Below are 22,971 nucleotides of genomic sequence, written 5' to 3' on the forward strand. Positions count from 1 at the left end.
CTCTGCACAAGCATCAGTGTATCCAGTGTAGCTCTTATGTTAGATTTAGATACCAGAATCCAAAATTATAAAACTCTGTTCTTTCACATTCCTAATTATTTTACATCCCTCTGTTTCCATGACTGATTTCTTCAAGTGGTTTAAGTTCTTTCTCTCAGGAATGATCTTGATATTTTTTCAAAAGCATTTTAGCTCTGAAACGTGTTTTTATAAAGTATCTAGTGCTTAAGCCATTAATGAAGTATGTGGAGCCTCTAGGTTCAGTTTTCTGTACTGCTGTAGAAGTAGAAGAAAGTAATGTGCAAAAAGTTCTTTAAGAGACTAGTGGTATAACATTAACATTTAAAATTTGAGAGAGACATTTTGACAAGTAACATGCTGTGAATCAGATTTTTGTTGCTGAAGGATTGTCAGCAAGGTTTCATCTTTCCTGTGTATATTTTGAAAAGCCAAGAGAATCAGATGTTCTTGATTCACAAGCCTATGGAGGCATGATTTTAACCTGTGCAATGAGCAAAATGAACTTATAACTGCCCTCAGAGCATGACCACATTATTTTCTGTGATTAACTTCAGTTGGCTTAAGAGTAGAATTTATAAGCAGAACTTCAGGGAATAGAAAAATAACAGTCGGAGATGAATATGTAAATAACTAATACCCTGTTTCCATGGAATTATGATGAAGGAAGACAAATAAATGCATTTTACATATAATATCATTGTTGCAAATAGAGGTTTCTATACGTTTTCAGAGAGTAGAGAGAAAGATGATTGAAAATACTTCTTAAGGGTCCTGCTCTGATGTCATGCGTTGTAGCCTCAAACCATCTCCAGGGGATCTTGCTCTAGCAGGGTGGTTGGACCAGATGATCCTCAAAGGTCCCTTCCACCTCCTTACCATTCTGTGATTCTGTGAATGTGTTCACTTTTGTTGGCACTAAGGAAAAAAGAGTGTTCATTTTTTGATGGCCACCTTTTGTACAATAGATACATGTGAAATACAAATACCACTTAATGGGAATGTTTTTAATAAATATTTCTTGAAAAATTATGTTTCTTCCCTAGATACTATATGCAAAGAAGTCATCAATAATAGTAGTTTGGAAAATCAGTTTTATAATCCAGTGAAAAGCAGTGATTCTTTTAAGTGCTGACAAAATAAAACCCACCTAACTTTATAATCAATCAAGTATTATCCTGGTGGTGTACATGGGAAATGCTTAAATCACAAAAGTCTGTGTTACACAATTGAAAACCTGAATAATTTACTTTACTATAGTAAGACAGACCATTGAACTAAGTATTTGTGATAGACTTTACCTTATTTTTTGGTTTGCATTCACTCTATTAGCTATTTTTATGGCTAAGTTGACAAACAGGTTAGAGATTAAGCATTAATATCCTGGAAACAACCTCAAGAGACAGGTCTTTTCTCTGTGGCCAGATCATAAATGTCTTGACAGTTCACCTTAATTTTTAAAAATCTGCAGTTAAGGTTTTACAGCAGTTCTTGCTGGCTACTCTGGTGCTTCCCTGATCTAAAAAGGCTTTTGCTATTATAGAACTTTAGTCTTTTTATCCTCTGCTTATTAAAATAAACATAGTGTTTATAGAGGAAGAGTTATAAAAGTAAACTTGAGTAGACAGATTGTTTCAACCAAATAGTAACGTTTGGTCTAAACGTTAAGTTTCCCACTGTGAATCTAAAATATCAAACTGGCCTACAGATAAATTTACAGATAATTCGAATGCAGAGCTGTATGGAGACAATGTATCTGGTAGCACTGTAATGTTGTAGCTAAGTTTATCTTCATGTTGCACCAGTCAGCAATTTCAGTATTAATATTTTATGGTTTAGCACGTGATCATGAAGCTTATCTTTTAAACAGGCAAATATGTGACTTCTTGTCTTGCTTTTTTTTTTTTTTTTTTTTTTTTTTTATGACTTTGTTAGCACTCTTACTGAATTTTGACTGTGTAAACAGATAAAAACCTCCTAAGTGGAGAGGTTATTTTCAGGTCCAGAGCATCTTGCAGACTTCACACAAATTCAGGTTACTTACCAACAGACAAGATTGTTACAGAATACCTTACTTAAAACAATGAATGTATTTCTACAATTTGAACAATGGACTCTGTGATGGAGAAAACACTTTTGAGAAGACCTCTAATAATACTCTCTATCTCTGATATTAACTTTGTCCTGCAACAAAAAGTCTTTCTTCATTTGTTCATCTGAGCTGTCTCTTTACCTTCCCTGATTCCTGTTTCTTCTTCTCTTCCCCATAGGAACTTTTAGTTTTCTTTCAGAAGAAACCCAACAAAATACAACTTCATCTTCACCTTTTCCCAAAAATTCTCTGTTTTCTCCCTTGTCATAGACACAGCAATTAGTTTATGTCATTTAACCCCTGTAACATCAGTATCTTCTAGTCTGCTTCACAGCTCACTGCTCTGTTGTTTTTTTTTTTAATGTCTCTCTTTTATATTAGGATTTTCCTGTTCATAATGGGAAAAGCAAGAGTATTTTTAAAAATATGTTTGGGTCAGTTTGAAACAAAATTGGTTGGAGTCTTTTGTTCTGTGAAATGGAAAGCAAATATTGTTTAGTTTGTTTCTGTAGTTAATTTTGTTGAATTTGCAGTGAATTTTATTTTAATGTCTTTAAAATTCTGTTGCCACAATGTTTTGTAGGAAGGAGATTCACGGGTTTGCTATATACCAATGATTAAACAACAGGCTTTTGTTTGTTTCAAGTCTACCACCTGTTTCATAACAAAGGGCAAAATATTTTGTTTTTAAAAATACTGTAGCAAAACATGATAGTTAGACCCTTTCTCCAGGTTTCCATCAAGGCTACCTCTACCAATTCTTTCTGTGGAACAGTCCTAAGGTCCAGCACTTAGTTTCATTTCCATCCACTTACAGTTGTGAAGCATCATCTAAATTTTCTCATCCCACCATTCAGCTGAGAATGTCAGATCCTTTTTGCTGGTTTCACAAATGCACTCTTGTCCTTCTCACATCCACTCAGGGTTCTGCTGTAAAGGAATCATATTTCTGGTCCTTTCTTTTGTAACTTGTCATGTTACACTCATTGCATTTTTCTGTTGTTTCCCCCCCTTCTGTTATATCACCCAGAAGCTACTTGTCTTCCCTTCCAACATATACCTCAGGACTCATTCATTCTCACTCGTTTACATTTTACCATTCCTAATATTTACTTTATTCTGATACCCACTTTAATCGGTTTAACTCCCTCATAAACTGATTTAGACTTCGTCCCCATTAGGACTAAAGTGCACAAATAAGTCACAATTGGGAAAATGCTATCACCACCTTCTCTGAGTACAGATGTCAGAGTCCTTTGATGGTTTGTGAAGGAGTGTTACCCAGCTGCTTGCTTTGTTACTTTTTTTTTTTTTTTTTTTTTTTTTTTGTGGACTTTGTAGTAAGATCAGAATAAACTGTTAGATCAAAATTTGGACAGTATCAGGGTTGACTCTGGTTGAATTCCTGGCCCAACAAAATAATAAGGTGAATAAGCACCACAGGGATAATGTGTTACAATTTTAAAGACCATGAAACTTAAGTAATAGCTGCAGTTGTCACAGGCTGAGACAAGTCTGCATTGGGTTCTGGAACTGTTAAATGAAGTCATCTTTCTTTTATACTTTCCATTTTGTTTTCCACTGCTGAAGTTGGGAATCAAAAATTCCCTGTTTTGTGGGTGCCAAGAACCAGAGAATGAATGTATACTTGTAAATGTAATTCATTTTCAGCAATTTACAACTTGCAACCCATTTGAAATTCATTCTTGGAACAGAACAAAGAACTTTTGGAGAAATAGCCAAAGTTTTTTAATTAAAAACTTACAACTTGGGGGATAGAAGTCAGAATTTTGTTGAGGTCCTGCTTTAGTAGTAAGCATACATTTGCTAACAACAGTGAGTGTTCATTAATGAGGAACTGGATTGCTACTTGAAACTTCTGCCAGATTTTTTGGAAATGTTCTGTTGAGAAGAACTAATTAAAATGTAAATATGAAGGAAGTTGTTGTAGACTCATAATTTATTCCTGTAGGTATCATGTCTTCTGTAATTTGAGATTCTGTAATACATTTGGGCTTTATATGTCATATTAAGTTACTTGCTTTTAAAGTTAACTTTTATGTTGATGGGGATTTGTGTTATTTAGGTTATAGGACCTTGAAAGAGAGCTGCCAGATTCCTAAATGAGTCAAGCCACATTTGAAAAAAATATGTTTTTCAATTTATGACTTTTCTGAGAGAATCATAAAGGGTACTTCTGTATTGGTAGTTCACAGGTCTCTTCCTGGCTGTCAAGCAAATTGCCCTGCACTGGATGGAGCCTGTCCTTGGTTAGATCCTGCTCAGTTTCTTATTTGCACTGATACAACACTATGTGTCAGTGCCTGAAATCAATAAGTCAAAGTAGGAACAGTTATGGTATAAGTAGCATTACTCTTTTGTTTTTCTTTTTTTTCAAGGCCAGTTAATGAAGGGTTAAAATGATAAAAATGAGTATTAGAAGCTCCTGTCAAAGATGACATAGTGAGAATGTATGAGAGATCTGAATTTTTTGGCAGCTTGTGGGGTGGAAATTAAAGCATCTCTTGCTGAGCCTTAGGATGGCATTATTCCTTTCCCATCCAAGAGGAAGGGTCTATTGCAATTCTGTGTCCCTGGATCAGTTAAATTCCTTGTAAGCTAATTTATTCTAGACAGAGTGCATTTTTCTATTTGCATGTGTTCTGTTATTTTGCTGCTCATAAATTCTCAGTCTAGAGAATAACCTTTACAAAAGATGAATAAGAATTTCCTGGATTTTCTTATCTTCAGAGTTCCACTAGCATTTTCCATGTTTGGAAAGTAAAAGATCCAAGGTTTATTGTCCTTCAAGATGCTGACAAATGATGTTACCAGTCTTATTTTAGCAATTGAAGTAAAGAGGGACCATGAAGGCTGCTCTTCATCTTCTGATATTATTTCTCCTGAACTGTGAAGCAACAGAAACACAAAATTAAGAATTACTTTAATTCTAGACCACTTTAGTCTTTGTTGCCTTTAACATGTTCAAGCTGAATATATATTAAGGATGTAAATTTCTTACTGGGTAATTGAATGGAACTTCTGTTATTGTCAGTAAGTTGCTTTCTTAATTTTAATGCACTATTTTAAAATTGACTTCCCACTGTCATTCCCTAAGATACATGGAGCTGTTTATCTGTTTTATAGGGTTGTGACTCTCAAATGAGCATGTCAGAAGTGTCCTGCAGTGAGAGTACCTCCTCTTGTCAGTCTCTGGTACATGGCTCAGCTCCAGAAATCCTCATTGGCCTCCTTTATAACGCTACAACTGGAAGATTATCAGCAGAAGTGATAAAAGGCAGCCACTTCAAAAACTTGGCAGCAAACAGACCACCCAGTGAGTGAAAATCTTTTTTCATCCTAATGTTTCTGTACTGGTAGGGCTCTCGGTAGCAAGGACTTCAATCCTATCATTTAGTCTTACCCAATCAAAATGAAATAGAGCAATCATCAACTAATCTGTTTCATGTTTTATATTTCTAGTCAGTTGGGGAATAGCAAAAATTTAAAATTCAAAATATTAATTGTAAGTTGACAAGACTGTTTTAATTTTTTATGATGACTGACTAATAAATTACCTTTATCATAATGATTAATTGCTAAATTACTAATTCCTCACATCATAGGCCAGGAATAAAAAGTTAGTGTTTAAAAAGAAAGTACATGCCAGCTAATATTAATATAAACACTCTACATAGTTATTGCTGTTCGTAGAGGGGTTGATCCTGCAGTCTTTAATTGCTTATGTGCCTGTGTATATGTGGTTGGAACTTGGGAATGTCAGTGAAGACAACGGAGAAATAAATTGAGACCTTTGGCATATTTACTGTGCAGAAGGACTGTTCACCATTGGAAAGGACTTGAACTGTGTGTTAAAGCATTTGTTCAAAAATATATTTGTCTGAAATATCTGTGAATGTTACATACTTCTAAATTGGAGCCAGATGGAATGTCACACACGCTGAATTCTTCAATACAGCTTGAGAAAGAAATGTTTTTTAAACTATTTTTATTATTTTTTTATTAGGAGTCTGATTTACATTAGTTGTAGGCAGACATACCTACCTGTTCCTTGTGATTTTGTCTGGAGGCTCAGGTTTTCGCCTCTCTTTCTGTTTCTTAATCCCCAGATTTGAATGGCACTAGCAGATTATCTGGCACTACTAGATTATGTAGCAGGCTGCCAGCATTTCATAAGTGGTTTGTGCATCTCACTTTGTCTTCAGAGTTTAGAAAGTAAGCCAAACAACTTGAGAATAATGCTCTCCTCTTTCTTTCTTGACCTATGTTTTATTCCGTTTGTTAATTACATTTGGCTCAGCCTTACTCTGCTTTGCTTTCTCTATACTTCTTTCACTTACGGAGCCAGAATTTTTTAACGTGGCCAGAGAAGGAAGGCAAAAAAAGAATCTCTAATACTTACATATTATTAGGTAACTGCCCCAAAGTCACTTGTTCCAAGACAAAGAGTAGAGCTAGATGGGGGTAAGCCAGGAAGGCACAAGGACACTGGGGTGAGGAAAGGAATAAACAGGAGAGAAAACCTGGGGCAAGGGACCATGGGTTCCCATAGACCATAAAACCAGTAGGTGGCTTATGCTTAAATGCAGTGCTTGTTTTGGAGACAGATATGTTCATTCCCTGGGATGTTAGCTCCCAGAATGTGCTTGTGCTGTCTAACCACGTTGTGTAACCTTTTCAGAGGGAAGAGCTGTGTGTTACCTTTTGCCATCCCCTGTGAAGGATAGGGGGAATTGTCTATATTCAAACTAATGGGCCAGTTCTGTTCAGGCAAATATGGGTTTAGAGTTACCTGGGTTCTAGAAAGCTGGAAACTGATGCACTTTCTGGGTCTGGTAAGACCATGTACAAAATATTGTGGAATCCAAATTTCTCCTGTAGGCTGTTTAGTGCTGTTCTCCCCCTTGGCATTGGTAGCACCTTCTTGTAAACTTCTGTACCCTGGTGCATACCATTGCCCTTTCCTAGCCCCCTGTCAACTACATTGTAGGCACAAACTTGCCACTCTGTGTGCCATCATTTCCACAAAATGAAATTAAAACACAGGCATATAAGCCTGATGATGAAATGCTCTGAGCAGATCTGTTGTCTGGACCATCAGTAGTCCAAAACCCTGAGAGATGCTGCCAAGGACATGCACAGGCCCATTTTCATTCAGGTATAGAGAACCTGTGATAGCAAGGGAGGCAATTATTCTTTTCTACGTGTAATACTTCTTATAATCTAGGGATTGTGAACCTATACAATTTTTGTGAAATGCTTCTGAAGCAAATATGAATTAAATTCAACATCTGTGCTGCTTGGTAGTACTCTGATGCATATTTATATGGTATACAGAAATTCATTTAGCAACTGAGGACAGGCAAATTAGGCCAGATCCTGCTGGCAATAACAGTTGATGTTAGAACCTGTCTTCATTTCTCTGTGTGAGAGTTAATTGAGAAAAGATGCTTCTTAGTATCCTTTAAAATTTTGTTGAAATGAGGTATGAGCTTTTGCACAATAAGTGTATGTGTGTGTATGCATGCACACACACATTAAATCCACTTGGATTTTAACAAGTGAGATCTTTTTACATTTTAAATAGAGGCCCATAGTTAAATTTCAGATGTAAGCACCTCTCAGCTCTTTTTAGAGATTAGATAGCAGTCGTGCTCATGCCCAAGTCCATCAGTACTGAGAACTCAAGTGTTACAATCAAAATACATGTAACTCTAAAAGCTAAGGGCAAAACCAGCTTAGTTTTTGGTTCAGTGATTTTTCATTGTATTGCTTGTAATATATGAAGTATAATTACTGTGTGCAGTTTTTCTTAATATGCTGGAGTTTGCATGAAAAAGCATAAGGTTTGATAAAAATGATACAGTGAGTTCTATCCAGTCTTTTCTAACATAATTGTTTGCATGGTTCTTTCTATGTTGAGTGTGCTTTAGAACCCCATAACTATTAGCACTAAGCAGTGTAAAAGATTACACAAAAAACTGCACAAATTTTTCATTTCATTAAATTTTACCCAACAATCCTTTTGTTCAATCCTTTTTCTGATCTGTACTACTAAGCTTCTGTGTTCTTCCACTCCAGTGAATAGTGTTTCCTCTTAAACTTTAACCTTTGATCCTCTCTCACCCAACTATTGACATCTGGTCGTTATTTCTTTTACTGCTTTCCACCCCCTGTTGTCAGACGGACTGTTCTGTTGTCTAAAACACTTGATAGGTGGACAGGTTTATATAATCCGAGGTGAGTTCCTGTAGAAACTAATTGGATGTTGTCTTTTTCATGCAAAAGAAAACTTGCCAGCAATAAAACTACAGCTGCCTCCCATAACGGTTTATAAAAGTATATGTTTATTTTTTGTGTCACTTCTCTAATGCAAAAGTTGCATTTATCTCTGATTATGGATGTTGGAGTTTCAGTGTACCTGCAAAGTGAAAATATCGAGTGTGTTTCTTTTAACAGAAACTCTAATTTTTCATGATACCATTCACTAACATGAATATGACAGGAATAAAGAATAAATTGTTTTATAGAATTCATATTTCTTAAAATCAGTTAACTTCATGAAGTACCCATCCTTCTGCAGGAGCATGGCTTGGTGCTTCTAGTCAAATGAAAATAGTTTTATAAATAAGGGTTTATGCCCAAATACTAAGACCTAAGTGCTAACCATCGTTATTTACATCAGCTTCTTAAATGTACTTCCTAAGAGGACTGTACAAGCTATGTTTTAAACAATCATCTTGAATTATGCAGAAATGTAATTCTCTCTAAAGGTTTATTAAAAGTATTCCTTTATGAATCTGGGAATTGAGAAGTTTGTTGTATTGTGTAAGCTTCTGCATTTGGATGCACTTTACTACATTTTGGCCTTTAAAATGGAAATTCAAAAACCCAGAGTGAAAACCACATCCATGCAGAGATTACTCTTAAGCATTTAATTCTGGCTGTTTTGGTATCATCACTGCATATCAATGTGTTGCTTTTTCCCCCCCCTTCATAGTTGCCTACATTCCACTACTTTTATTCTTATTTTCTGAAAATTCAGTGGTATGCTTTACCGTGTTGTGGCTAGTTGGAGCTTGCTAAGTGTTACTGCAATTTAAGTTTGTTTAGAACAAATAAGGGGGGTTTAATGGCATGAGGGTTATGAGGTATACCTTTAACTTAAACCCACATACGTAGTACTGAAGCTAGTTGATTTTTCACTGTAATATTTTGCTTACTTGTCATCTTTCCATGTGTCTAAACTAAGCTGTGTTCAGTCAGCCTGGTGTACACCATATCCTTGTATCTTATAAATATCTCATTCTCAAGAGCTTTTGCTTTAAGATATCTGACATTCCGCAATATGATTTATTTTGTAGATACCTATGTTAAGTTAACACTGCTGAACTCCATGGGGCAAGAGATGTCCAAATGCAAAACTTCAGTCCGCCGGGGACAGCCAAACCCAGTGTACAAAGAAACCTTCGTTTTCCAGGTGGCACTGTTCCAGCTCTCAGACGTGACACTCATATTGTCTGTATATAATAAACGCAGCATGAAACGAAAAGAGATGATAGGGTGGATTTCCTTAGGTCTCAACAGCTCAGGAGAAGATGAACTCAATCACTGGACTGAAATGAAAGAATCTAAAGGACAGCAAGTATGTAGGTGGCACACTTTACTAGAATCGTAATTGACAGGACAAAGAGCGAGGAGTTTGGTCTCTCAAGAAGATGATCATTCCCAGTCACAATCAACAGCTTTGTTGTGGAAGTGAAAAATGAAAACTGAGGTCAACATTCCATCATAAAGAATGCACAACATGCAAAATGGTGGGATTTAATACATAACCTTGACTTAGTGTCAGATACTTCTTGGTGTCAGAGAAACCTTGCTGTACACAGTTATGTTAGTGGTCCCTCCCCCTCCACCTGATGCTGTGTTTGGGGTTTTTTTGTGGTTTTCAATACAGAAACATTCAATGTAAAGTCCTCCAAATTAGTGTAAATGCCTCCTTGTGTACTTTTCGTATTGCTCTAATACTGTAGCTTCTGACCTGCCTGGATTCAGATCAAAGGTCAACAATTTGCACTTTGAGAAAAAGTTAATGATCTGTAGAGCAAAAGAAAAAAAAAATCCCACCAGTGGAGAAAACTTAGTAATACAGTGAATACAAATATACTGTTGTTTTACAGAGTTTCTTCCCAGGTACAAGTAAGTTTGCATTTTTTGATATGCAGTTGGTTTGAAAAATATTAGTATTTGGGCATCAGGTGAACTTTGACATCAAACTAATGTTTCTTCAATCTGTGACAGGAACAAGCTCTATATATGGCATAAATTGGGTTTTTCCCTCTTGCCTGTTCTTCTGCCTAATCCAAAGAGACCAGATCATTAGTATGGTCCTTCCAAATCTCCTTAGACAGGTTGTACTGTAAAACTATGTAACTTTCTGTTGAAAGCACTTCCTGTATTCATGTATTCCAATGTAGGAAGCTCATAGAGCACGACTTTACTAAAATATATTTTCATTAAACAAATTGATACAGATTTATTGAAAATGTCAGCAGTTGGAAGCTAGGTTGAATGACTGTGAAGGAAGTGGCATTAGTTGAACTTCTCAGGATGAATGTGAAATACTGTGATTTTGGTTAAAATAGGTATCCATTTGAATCTCTTCTAAGCTGTTTTAGGAATTACCATATGGCATTTGTTGGAAGTAGAGAGCAGACCAGGAGTTTTTACCTTTCTTCTTGGAGAAGAGAACATCTGTAAGTTACTTTTCTAGTGATCTGCCAGCATCATGATTGCATGTTCACACCCAAACTAGAAGTTTGCTTTACCTATGTTCAGCTTGGGAAGCACAGCTTTCTAGTGACACAGCTGAGAAGCCACAGCATCAGAAGAAATCTTGCCATCAGATAAACACTCATGGCTTCCACTAAATTTAGGGAAAAGTCAATGCTTTCAAATTTCCCAAATAGTTTAACAGGAATCACACTAATTTGCTGACTGCTGAAGTTAGTTTATATTGCTGAAACTGCTGATTACTGAGTAAGCATATTTTTTAAAGCTCCCCACTTCAGATATTCTTTTTGCCTGTAATTGTAAGTTTCATTTACTTTTAATTGTTGCTGCATGGAAAGCAAGCATATGGGACCATACTGACTGTTGTAGCACTTGGTGGGCAGAAGACTTAAGTTTTGGATTATGCTGAGCGAATCAGTGGTGGCCTAAAGCATTCTCATTAGAACAAATGTTGTTCTCTTTAATTTCTTTATAATACCTTTGAACAATCCTGGCTTTAGGGTATACAGACAGTCAAGTACAGTGAGATTGGAAACAGTGAGTATGCCATAATAAAGATATTACACATGGTTCTCAAATTCTCACACTACTTAAAATTTCATTAAGTCCTTTTTACAGGATATTGTAATTCCAGTTGTTCTTTTATTTGGTGCCTTTTGAGGGGTTTATTTGCAGAGCCAGGCTTTCAGTTTCCATTGATTTAACAATTTAAAACATTATTACAGGGTTTTTTGGTTTTTTCCTGGTATTGTGCTGCTGCTTCATTTACAGAAGCTTTATTTGCGAAACACAAACGATGCAAAAACTTTCTTTGAACAGGAGTGGTCTTGCAGTAATACAAGTTGTCTCTTTCAGTCTTTTCTGTTGCTGAGTTTATGAAATGTGATGTTGAGTGTAGAACTTAATAAAAATCAACATTCATTTGATATGAATAAGGAAAATGTTCAGATTTTCCGAATCTTTTCAGCTTTCCAAGTAATAGAAATACTGACTTAAAAGCTGCTTTTGATCAGTTTTCCAATGGGTGTGGAAGTGGTTTTATTAATTCTGTTTGTGGATATTTGGATGCTCTTTCCTAAAGCTGAAATTTGTTTCTTGGTGGTTGTATCTTTGTACAGGTTCTGCTTTATAAAATAATGTATATTATTTAATAGCAAAAACTGAGGAATTTAATTCCAGTGGAAAATATACTTAACATCACCATTAAACAAATGAAGAAGTCAGTTTGGGAGATGCAGCAAATAACCTTTCGAAGACCTAAACTAAAACTAAACTGTGTTATGACTGGGTTCTGTTTGTAGGTTGCATTGCTTCAGTTTGACATCTAACCATTCAGATTTCTAGGACACTGAAATCTTAATTTTGACACAGCAAAGATTTATAGTAGTCTCTGTTGGGCACATTTGGGAACAGGAGTCTCTCTCTAGGTGATGTAAATTTTCCCAAGGTATCCAGGTCCAGTCTGTGCTTCATAGAAGGAGTTTTGGCTTACTTGGATTTAGATTGTGCAAAGGCTGGGAACTGCATGTATAAAGAATGGAAATGAATGTTTAATTTTGAGGCAGTAGAACATGCATTTGCCATGCAAAACCAGTCACACCAATAACTGGATTCACCATGGGGTTTTTATGAATTAGTTATAGTACTAATAGCTTTCACGTTATTTTTTTTATTCCTAGATCTCATTCTTATGATTTGTCATTTTGTTTTTCTTACTGCCTTATGTAAACCTATACTTGTGTATTTGCAATTTGCCTTTAGATACTGGGGATTTTTAAACCCTGCATAAGGGCTTATACACACAGTGTGTTTTTCTTCATTCAGTTAAATCTTAAGTATGGAACAGAATTTCTAAGAGCAAAGTATCGGAAACAAATTAGGGGCATTTGTGTTCTCAACTTTGTCTTTGCTTTTTTTCCATAGCTTTCTATTGTTTACCCTTGTTCAAATGTACAGGAAGTACTTGGAAGAGCTTATCAAATTATTTAATTACTTTTCTGTGTGCCAATATACCATTTAGGGATGACAGTTCTTAAACTGAATCTCTTTCCTGACAGTGTAGCCTTAAATAATTACAGAACAGTGACATTCTTACAAGTTTTATTCTTGAAAACACTGCATCCTTTCTGCCTGTGATCTGTTTGGTTTAATGTTTGGAATATTTCACATAGGTCTTCCTGAAGAATTATAAATAAGAGGAAAGGTGGTTAGTTCCTGTCTGTGGTAACGTTGAGATTTTGAAGGGCAGTACAGGCAAGGATGAAGTTACTGCTCAGCAGAATGAGAGCTTGTACAGCATCTACTGGACATTGCTACCTCCCACATACATGGAGGCAAGGAGTCAGTAGGGCCACGCTGCTGTTGCCAGTTCATCTGGGAGGCCCAGAGGAGGAGGGGGACAGTGCTGGTAAGATTGAAAGATGGATCCTTGGGGTGCTGCTGCCTCATGTTCAGGACTGGAAACATTGCAACCACACTGCAAGATCTGAGTGCAAAGGCAGAAGTTAGGCAAGGTGTAAATTCTGCTACTCAAGAACTACGACATAATTTCTAAAGCTGATTAAAGTCCTCTAACCTCATTAAGAATTAGATTTGAAAATACAGTGAGCCCTTGGAATAAATACATGTGTAGATCATTGTTTATCTGCTAAGAGGATACTTGAGCTGAGAACGGATTTTATGGCATTTTCTGTAGGAGTGATCTTCACCTGTAAATTTTTGCGACAGTTCCTAATGGCAAATGCAGTACCAGTATTCCCATTTTTCAAACCTTTGCAGCAATTAATTTTTTTTGTCTAAAACCTGTCGTTTTGTTTTGTTACTGATTTACTCTTTTCTCCCTAATTACTTGCTCATGGAAACTTGCCAGTACCCTCAGAAGCTGTCCGTGGCCATCACTGGGCCTGGATTAAGCCAAGTCTACTTTGCACCTCATAAAATAAGGTGCAAAATTTCTGTAACCTCTCCAACTCAGGTTTCTGAAATGCAAACCATCAGTTTTATTATAGTGAAGCAGGAGAAAATTTTTTTCTTTGAAGAAGACATATTAATGTAGGAATTGAATACAGAAGGCTCTTACACATACAGGTTCTTACAAAGTCTATGGTAAAGTTAGAGAGCAAGGTTTGAGGCGAAGCCTTTTGGTTTGAGATGCTGCAACATGAAACAAACAACAGAATTGCACTTTCATTTAACTTGAGAGTTATATTGAGCCCTTATTCATCACACTTTTCTGGAGGAAAAAAAACCCAAAACCTGTCCTGTTTAAAGCAGTCCTTAAAATGATGGCTTGTCACTTGTAAGGCAGAGTGACTTTCCCCTTTAAGTTGAATTCTCAGTTACAGATAAATACTCCTTTAACCCTCCCACTGATGTGCATGCCTACTTGCCATTAATGGTAATGAGAGGAGCCCAGAGGCAACAGCAGGAGAGTAAGTGTGAAAGTGTGAAGTGCAGGAGGATCAGTAGGTTATAGGTACAGCATGGCACCCACAACCCAATCAATGTGATTTCAATTATGAATGGCAGTGGAAAAAGCAAGGACCAAGATACTATCACAAACTTGTTCCTTAATCATTATCTCTCATTTTTGTTGCTTCTTTTCCTCAGCTTCTGAATTTTTTTTAAAACCTTAATATTAAAAATGTTAAGCCAACCCCCAGACATCTTGATCATTTTAGCTGAAACATCCAGCAAAGTTTATTGTTAGAACAAGCCATCAAGAATGTTCTTTATTTTGGTCCGTTCAACACTACTGCAAGAATTTGTAGTGCATCACAGCTGGATTTCAGACTGCTTTGTTCTGATGGTGGTTTCTGCAGGGAGAGTCAGAGGAGCGTTTGTTGGTCAGTGAGTCAGTGCCTGATGAAGAGATGTCATCTGAGAGTCAGAGCATTAGAGTAAGAGAGGGCTGCATACAGTGGCAGCCACAGTACTCAAATTCCACTCTTGTGAGCCCTTGGAGAGCTCTGCTCCGAGGAACTGTGTCACATCAGCTGTGGAAGTTTATACATTCAAAGCAACACAGGCTGTGTGGGCACTCCATGGCTCCTGCCCCAGTGTGTTTCGCAGATGTGAGCAGGGTAAAAAATGTTTATTTGCATAGGATGAGTGGGGTGAGTGCCAACTGGCCTACAGTGACAGGGATTGGTTTAGCCTTAAAAACTTATCACTGCCCCTCCTTAAGTTCAAGCAGGGTTTCTTCCTGCAGACTACGTACCCTATCTGTCTGCTTAGTTCATATGTAATGTGGTGTGACTGAATTAATAAATTGGTCTGATAATGTGCTAGATCAGGTTTTGCTGTGCAGGCTTATGCTGGTATAGTACAGCAATAAGATTCTATGCAGAGGAGTGTGCCAGAAGTCAGGAAAGCAGGTAGTATTATGAGGAATAAAGATGAGGAAACAGGTATGCCCAGAAAATGGGCAAGGGAAGCCTAATAGAAAGAAGAATTCATTTGCTTCCCTGGAAGCATGTACTGGTAGAGCTGGTATAAAGCCTCCAAAAGCTGCCTGTCTCAGAGGGCCCTACTCAGGGGAGCAGAAGTAGTAATACCATAATACTGAAGGAATACCTCATGGATGTTCAGGGATGTAATTAATGTCATCCTTTTTTCTCTTTTATCTGAGGATAAGAGTCTTGCCCATTGTATCAAGTTAAATTTTTGGTGGCGTTTTGCAAACTCAGTGGACATTGACAGCATGCTGAGGGTCTAAAGTGGATTGCTTTGTAGCTTTTGGTTCATTTCCAAAGCATGAGTGTGAGTGAACTTATAGAACTAATTAGGAGCCTTATCATAGCTTTGAGATGTATTCTGTAGGCCATTGTGAAAGGAGCAGGGCTTTGAACAAGTTTTGATAGTAAATTTTACAAATGGCTTATTATGGCATTTTAAGAAAATTTCTAAGCAGTTGAATGTATTAGGAAATATTTACGAAGAAGGAGATAGAGCAATGATCTTTTCTTACTATACAGCTTGTTTGCTGTCCTTTCCAGTAAACCACAAGGTTCATTAGTGCTCAGTACTGTTTCATTTACGGTAACTGTTTTTAATGTGATTTTCATGACAAAGTGTAATTAGTGAAACCTTTTATTCAATTTTTCCCTTTCTTTGCTTTTTTAAGGAGAGATCTCTCCTTATATAGTATATATACTTTCTTACAGAGCTTTCTTACCTATTTTTATATAAAGTGATTTAACAATGTAAAATTAAATGCTCTATGAGCAAGCTATATCACTGTTACACAATCTAAAGTGCTAATACAATGACTAAGGGCCTGAACCTACTGCCTTTTACTCAGGTCCTCGTTTGACCATGCCTATTTCATGTTGTGTAGTACCTTTCCCTATAAGCAGTTCCATCTATTTCTCCAGCACGACTCAGAGAAAGGCACTATTAACATAAATAACAGTGGTGAAACTGAGCCTCCTATCCATTCTTACATCTATGAGGAGTAAAGGCTGTTGGCTCTGTCCCAAAAACGTAGTTATAGATTATAGTTCCCTTGATATTCAGTCATTTCAAACATGTTTTTAGCGACTATAAACTAGTAACTGCTCTTAGTGAATACACATCCTGAATCATGCTGTTATCAGTAAGGTTATTAAAATGTGTTTCACGTTTTTAATTCATTCTTTCATTGGGATATAACAAATGGGATTTGGGAAGGATCATATTGCATAGAGATAGCACACATTTGCTGCATTTTTTAAAAGTGTATGAATTATACAGTATGTAGCATTTTCTTGCATACTTTTATACTGCCTGTATGCCACCGATGCACTCGGTGCCTTCTTTCTTTTGTATAAAATTGGTGTGTAGAGAAACCGAAGTTATGGTGCGCAAGCGGTGTCACTGCAACTGAAGAGATGTCTTAACCTGATCATTTATTCCTAATACAGGAGGTCTCACTTGGCACTTCCGTGTAACACGATTCATTTCTTTGAAATTGAAGTTTTCCCCTTTCCTTCCGTGCCCCTCTTTCCAAGAAACCTCCTCATACGATTGTTTGTTCTCAACTGATTCCTGTGTCTGATGTAAGTCACATGATGTTAACCAAAGAACCAAGTCTGTTTCTAATTCTTTGGAGAAATAGTGTTTGGACTTGCTATTACTTAAAGACAGAAATGCTATATAATGGGTCGCTTTGAACAAATATAAAATAGGCTTCTGTAAATGTGACTCACAGCTGAGAATTCAAGATACCTCTTTTCTGACTGGTTGTGCATTATTGTACCAGTAGCCAAGTGTTTGAGTTGTATTTCTTTGTGCATCTTAATCAAAATTCCGTCAGAAGCAAAAATTGAAGTTAGTGCTGTCAAATTCGCTTGTTTTACCTCCTTTCTACCTATATCTGAAGTGTGCAACTTTGACAACAGTTTTGGCTTTACTGTGTCTGAAGTCCTATTACTATGAAGTAACTGTCTGGTGTGTGCTGGTCTTATGGAAACAGACTCGTGCTGCACTGTAGGTGCATTTCCTACCAGTATCCTTTCATTGTATAGTTTGTGTAATATAACACAGTTTTCAGCTACTGTTTCAACTGGAAATTCCTTAAATTTCAGTGCATGTATAGCCTTAAACATTTAAGACACCAAGCACAGATTTAAGGGAAATAGGTTATATTTGCAAGTCCTGTTTGGCACAGAAGGCAGAGAATTATTTTTATATGTCAATCAAAGGTTGTAGAAAATGGGTACATTACTGTCATATTAGTAACCATGCTCTTAATTGTATGCATTTTTTAAAAAGCTTTTTTGCTGAAGTTTTCAGAGGGGAAATATCAGTGCTCATTTAATTTCTTGAATTTGCTCATTTTGTTTTCATACTTTCATTTCTGTACAGAACCTTGAAGCCCCCAACTAATGTCCATGAGTGAATTTCTCCCTATTTTCAGAACTCCCTTGGCTTCTTTTCTGCTATGTTTTTAAGTTGAATTAGCTCTAATTAAAATTCTCTATTTAATTTAATTTTTTTTTACATTTTGACAGTAACATAATTAGAGCAAATGACTGTTTGCAAGTGTTTATGCAGCTTATTAGAGTCTGAGGACTTTGTTTGAAACTGTCATTCTAATCCAGATGAAGACATACATTTAATGGCATTTCAGTCCACAGCAGGTGAAAACCAGAGTTGTGGTGATGAACGTGCAGATCTGCTTATTGGGTGTCAGATTGTAAATCCCCAGAATAATTTATAATTAAGTGTCATGTTGTGTCTACAGTATCACCAGTTGTGTATTGTCAGATACTTTTGTTTTCTCTATTATTACAGAGCAAAAAAACTGCTGTTGCCATTTTGTGCTTCTGTATATTAACCTTGAGAGTTTCCAGTATTGGTTTAACATTGTCAGTTCTTTTTTTGTAAAAAAACCCAAAAAGCTGGACTTTCAGCATATGTATCCCAATACTATTCTGATTCTGGGGAGAGGCAGAATGCCATCAGCTGTTTTAGTTATATTTACCTGTACAGCAGACGTGACTTTAATCCCATGCTAGTTTGGTTAAAACATGCTATACTATATTTTCCAACCATGGATCTGTCACAACATTAGTGACATTAGTCATTTTGCATACCTGAAGCTTTGCAGCTGTGTATCTGTATTTTGTTTGCTCTCTCTATTTGTATTGATTACTCTGTGAAATGTATTTTTGTCAATTTGAGGACTGGAATGGGTATCCTTTGGTTATTTCAAAGTTTTTTCTGTACATGGAATCTACTTTTTGCATGTGAACTTAATTCCTGGGAAGTGTTTGGAAAAAAAAAGGAGAAATCACTTTTAAAACCAGTTGTTGTCACTTTCCTGTGCAATTCACTGTTCAGAAGATAGTAACACTTGGTCAACCACTTGAACTGCTCTCTACATTAAAGAGAAGAAAAATGTTTTTAATTTTGTCAATCTAAGTAATCCTAGCCTTTCCACACGTTTTTGCTCCAGTTCCAAATTGCCTAAGTTTCCCCAGTTCCCTTTCTATTCCTCACAGTCTTTGCTGATACCATGAATCTTTTACTTAAAACTTTTAAAACTAATGTGATAACTTTCTTGCAAATACTCTGTGTATACTGGCAAATAAAGGCACACTCAGGTGATTGTTCTGATTGACTGATACAGTTGTTCTGATTGTTCTGATACAGTTTTCTTCTGGGGTCATCTCTGATTGCCTCTCCTGCTTTGTCCCACATTTATCTCTCAGAAGAGAGCTCATCTAACATATTTATGCTTAATTTCCACTTTCTAAGGAAGAAGGAGGCTGAAATAATTGAGGTTTTCTTTAAACATGAAAGAACACTTACTATAAGTAACAATTATCGTTTATCATGATACAGCTTAGATTTTCTGTACAATCCTGTAATGATTTTTGTGGTGCATTTTAGAAAAAAAGTTTTCTGAGTCCTCATGGCAGCTGTGCTTTAGCATGTGCCTGGATATATATGTACATTTTAATACATATTAGCATATATGAAAAAAAGATTGCTATGACAATGAAAGGATAGTAGAAGTTCCCATTTCTGCAGATGAAAGGATCATAGCACAGTGATTTTTAGCAGATGGAAGTAGAGGGAAGGGTGCATTTCTTTGCTATATGATCTTGACCATCTGGACCCATCCTCTTCATCTCTGCAAATCCTAGGACTTCTACAAATCAGATAATGTGGTACTTGCTGGTGTTAAGGGTGGCATTTTCAAAAGTCTCTACACTTGTCATGCCATATGGAGACTGGTACATACTTGGTGCTTCAGAAACTTTGAGAGGAGCACTTAGGTTGTGTCAGTGTTCTTGTCTATCAGGAAAAAAAAAAACCCAAAACCCACAAACACTTTTTTCTCTGGTTTATATAAGATCTTTTAAAAGATGACAATGTGAATTATTAGATATTTGTTTTTAAATAAAAACTTCACAAAACTGTGAAGACATGGCAGAATAAGTGAAATAGATAGATTATCTGTATGGTGATAGTTGTTCACCATGTATGAACAGGCATTCTCTACTCAGAGACAACAGAATCAGGAGTTGATACACCTGAGAATCAAATTGAGCTTTTGGCTGCATGTGTGGCACCTTTCAGTCACTCATGTTTCATGTGTGTAGCTGAGCTGGCTTACATGTAATGCTCAGAGTTGTTAAATATTTTTTTTTTTGTGTAGAAGTAATTGCTTCAGAAAGGTAGAGCCAAGTTACATCACTTCTGCAGAGATACACCCTTACCCGTCAGGGTTTTTCTCTGAACAGTTGCCTTCATGTGGCAAATTACACATTGGATAGATTTTAAAATGGCTCTGAAGTCACTAGTTAGTTGTTTCCAAAAACTCCTGTGGGTAAGGGCTACTTAGCATTTTTCCTTCTGAAACTTGTAGCATGCATTTTCTTTCTCCAATATTTTTTGTTTTTACAGTCCAGCAGAGCAGTTCTAATTTAGTGCTCAATTCATATTAGCCATTTAATTTTACTTGTAAATTACTCCCCCAAAATTAATGAGACTATTACTGAGGCATTTTGTTACCTGCTAATCATTTTAAGTAGCTACATTTCAGCACAGGGATTTTAAAAAACAAAATTGCTGTTGTATCAGCATTAAGAATAGTAAAGCTAGAAGGAATTAAAGAAATGCAGAAATTAAATAAACTCTCATCTAGTAAGATCATGCAACAAATCAGCTGGGCTTTAGATAAATTATTTATTATTAAATTCAAAAGCTAATAGGTTTGTGTGTTCTGAGTGTAGTTTACACTGGTTTGTTTTCCGCTTAATTAGAAGCCTTACATTTCATCTTATTAATAATGAAAATCCTCTTGTCAAATAATGAAAATCCTCTTGTCAAATTGTGTAAGATCGTGTTGAACTAATGTGTATATTTTAGGAGCAGAATAAAATCCCCCTCCTCATCTTTCTGATTATTTTATTGCATTATACAAAAATGATGCCCTGCTTTAAATTTTGCTAGTGTGCAAGAAGAAAAATTCAAATAATCTTCCATTCCTGGTTGAGAAATTCCTGGTTTCAAAAACTGCAATGAATATAGTACAATCTCTGTAGCTCACTGCTTACAAGTAAAGGTTAACTGCAAACAGAAACTCAAAATACCACACCAACTCAGCTTTATAACTGTAATGAATAAGAGTATAAGATATAATATTCAATCAATAATCAAAGCTTATGTTATATCCTGTCATATCAGTTCTTGTTGCAGTGGCCCAACAGTTCAGAAAGGGAACAAGCTTGAACACTAGAAAAGAGACCAGATTGGTACCACGTGTGTTTATTGGAGTTAAATAGACATTTTCCATGAAATCACAGCATTTTCATCTGCCTATGTGGAGACCTAATGTACCAGTAGACTAGAATGTCAGTCATTAGCAAAGTCTTTGCTAATTAATGCCTTCACCAGAAAATGTCTGGCATTCTTAAGAAATCAGGGAGATACAGAATGGCATATTTATTTTAAAAAATAAAGACATTTTTAAAAGTGGGGGGAGGCGGGGGGAAAGGCATTTAATCAGCTTTTTAAAAGCTACAAATCAGTCAGCTTAGGCTAAAGGTCATATAGAGCTAAGACTCTGTGGGAAATGATCCCACAACCTTTTTGCAGTTTTCTGAGATGGTCTAAAACACTGTGGGGCTCAGCAGCCAGGCCGATAGGCTAAGGAATGGCATTACCCACCCAGCCTTCACCATCTGTTGTGCATACAGCCAAGCTGACAGTTGGGATGGAGTCATTCTATATGTTTCCTTATTTCCAAGCACGTGTTTTTTTTTTTAACTGAAGCTCACAGAAGGTTTGCCAGAGAATACAGTGACTGCCAGCGACAGCGCCGGGCGGTGAATGTTGTCAAGGAGCAGCATGGATTGGGAAGTGGCAATCAGGCTGGTTCCAGGCTCCTAAGCAGATCTGGTAATAAAGCAGGGTGGGGGTGCAGTGATATTTGCTGGTCTAAGAATGTGACTAGGAATGCTCTTTAATGCCAAAATTACCGTTTCCTTCCCTGCCATTGCTATGCCCAGGCACTGAATGACCTGTCATACTTTTAATTAGTAAAACTGATGCCTGTCTCCTCGTGTGTTGATAGATAGCATGAAGTGAAGGCCTCAACTGCCTCCCTGGGCAACCTGTTCCATTTCTCTACTATCCTCATGGTAAAGAACTTTTTCCTAATATCTAATCTAATCTACTTTTCTCTAATTTAAAACCATTGCCCCTTGTCCTATCATTACAGGCTCTTGCTAACAGTCCATTTCCAGCCTTCCTGTAGGTCCCCTCCAAATACTGGAAGGTCACTATTCAGTCTCCCTGGAGCCTTCTTTTCTCCAGGCTGAACGACCCCAGCTCCCTCAGTCTGTCTTCCTGGGAGAGGTGTTCCAGCCCCCTGATCATTTTCATAGCCCTCCTCTGGACCCTCTCCAGCCAGTTCAGCTTAATATGATGCTGAGAAAACTAGTATGAAAAAGGTTTTTTAACCTGGGAAATGACAGGCCTGTTAGTTTGACTTCAGCACCAGGGGAAGCTGGTGCAGCACGTTGTCCTGAATACCTTTATGAGGTACATGCAGAACAACCAGGTGATCGTGCCCAGTCAGCGTGGTTTCATGAAGGGTAGGTCCCATTTGACCAACCTGATCTCTTTCTAATGCAGGGTGACCCTCTTAATGGATGAGGGAAGGGCTGTGGATGTTGTCTGCCTTGACTTTAGCAAGGCCTTTGCCACAGTTTCCCACAGCATTCTCCTGGAGAAGCTGGCTGCTCATGTTTGGATGTGCACACCCTTCAATGGATAAAAAACTGGTTGGATGTCTGGCTCCAAGGAGTTGTGGTCACAATGGGGTTAAATCCAGCTGGCAGCTGGTCATGGGTGCTGGGACCACTCCTGTTTAACATCTTTATTGATGATTTGAGTGAGGGGATAGAGTGCACCTGCAGTGAGTTTGCAGATGACACCCAGCTGGGTGGAAGTGTTGATCTGCCTGGGGGTAGGGAGGCTCTGCAGAGGGATTCAGACTGGTTTGATTGGTTTAACAAGGCCAAGTGCCCAGTCCTGCCCTTTGGTCCCAA

At 37.0% G+C, this 22,971-nt stretch overlaps 1 protein-coding gene across 4 annotated transcripts in view; it reads left to right on the plus strand.

Moving 5' to 3' along the window:
* SYT14 (synaptotagmin 14) overlaps positions 1 to 19,028 on the plus strand; it is an 87,593-nt gene extending 68,565 nt beyond the window's left edge. For 2 of the 4 annotated variants that reach the window (XM_071739581.1, XM_071739579.1), the window contains 3 exons: positions 5,258 to 5,447; positions 8,315 to 8,371; positions 9,496 to 19,028. In XM_071739581.1, the coding sequence (XP_071595682.1) occupies positions 5,258 to 5,447; positions 8,315 to 8,371; positions 9,496 to 9,809 (561 nt within the window). In that variant the 3' untranslated portion in view covers positions 9,810 to 19,028. The remainder of the gene's footprint in view (positions 1 to 5,257; positions 5,448 to 8,314; positions 8,372 to 9,495) is intronic. The other 2 variants (XM_071739582.1, XM_071739580.1) reach the window with 1 other exon arrangement.
* Positions 19,029 to 22,971: the final 3,943 nt, after the last annotated feature.

Source organism: Heliangelus exortis, chromosome 3 (assembly GCF_036169615.1).
Source record: "Heliangelus exortis chromosome 3, bHelExo1.hap1, whole genome shotgun sequence".
Lineage (NCBI taxonomy): Eukaryota > Metazoa > Chordata > Aves > Apodiformes > Trochilidae > Heliangelus > Heliangelus exortis.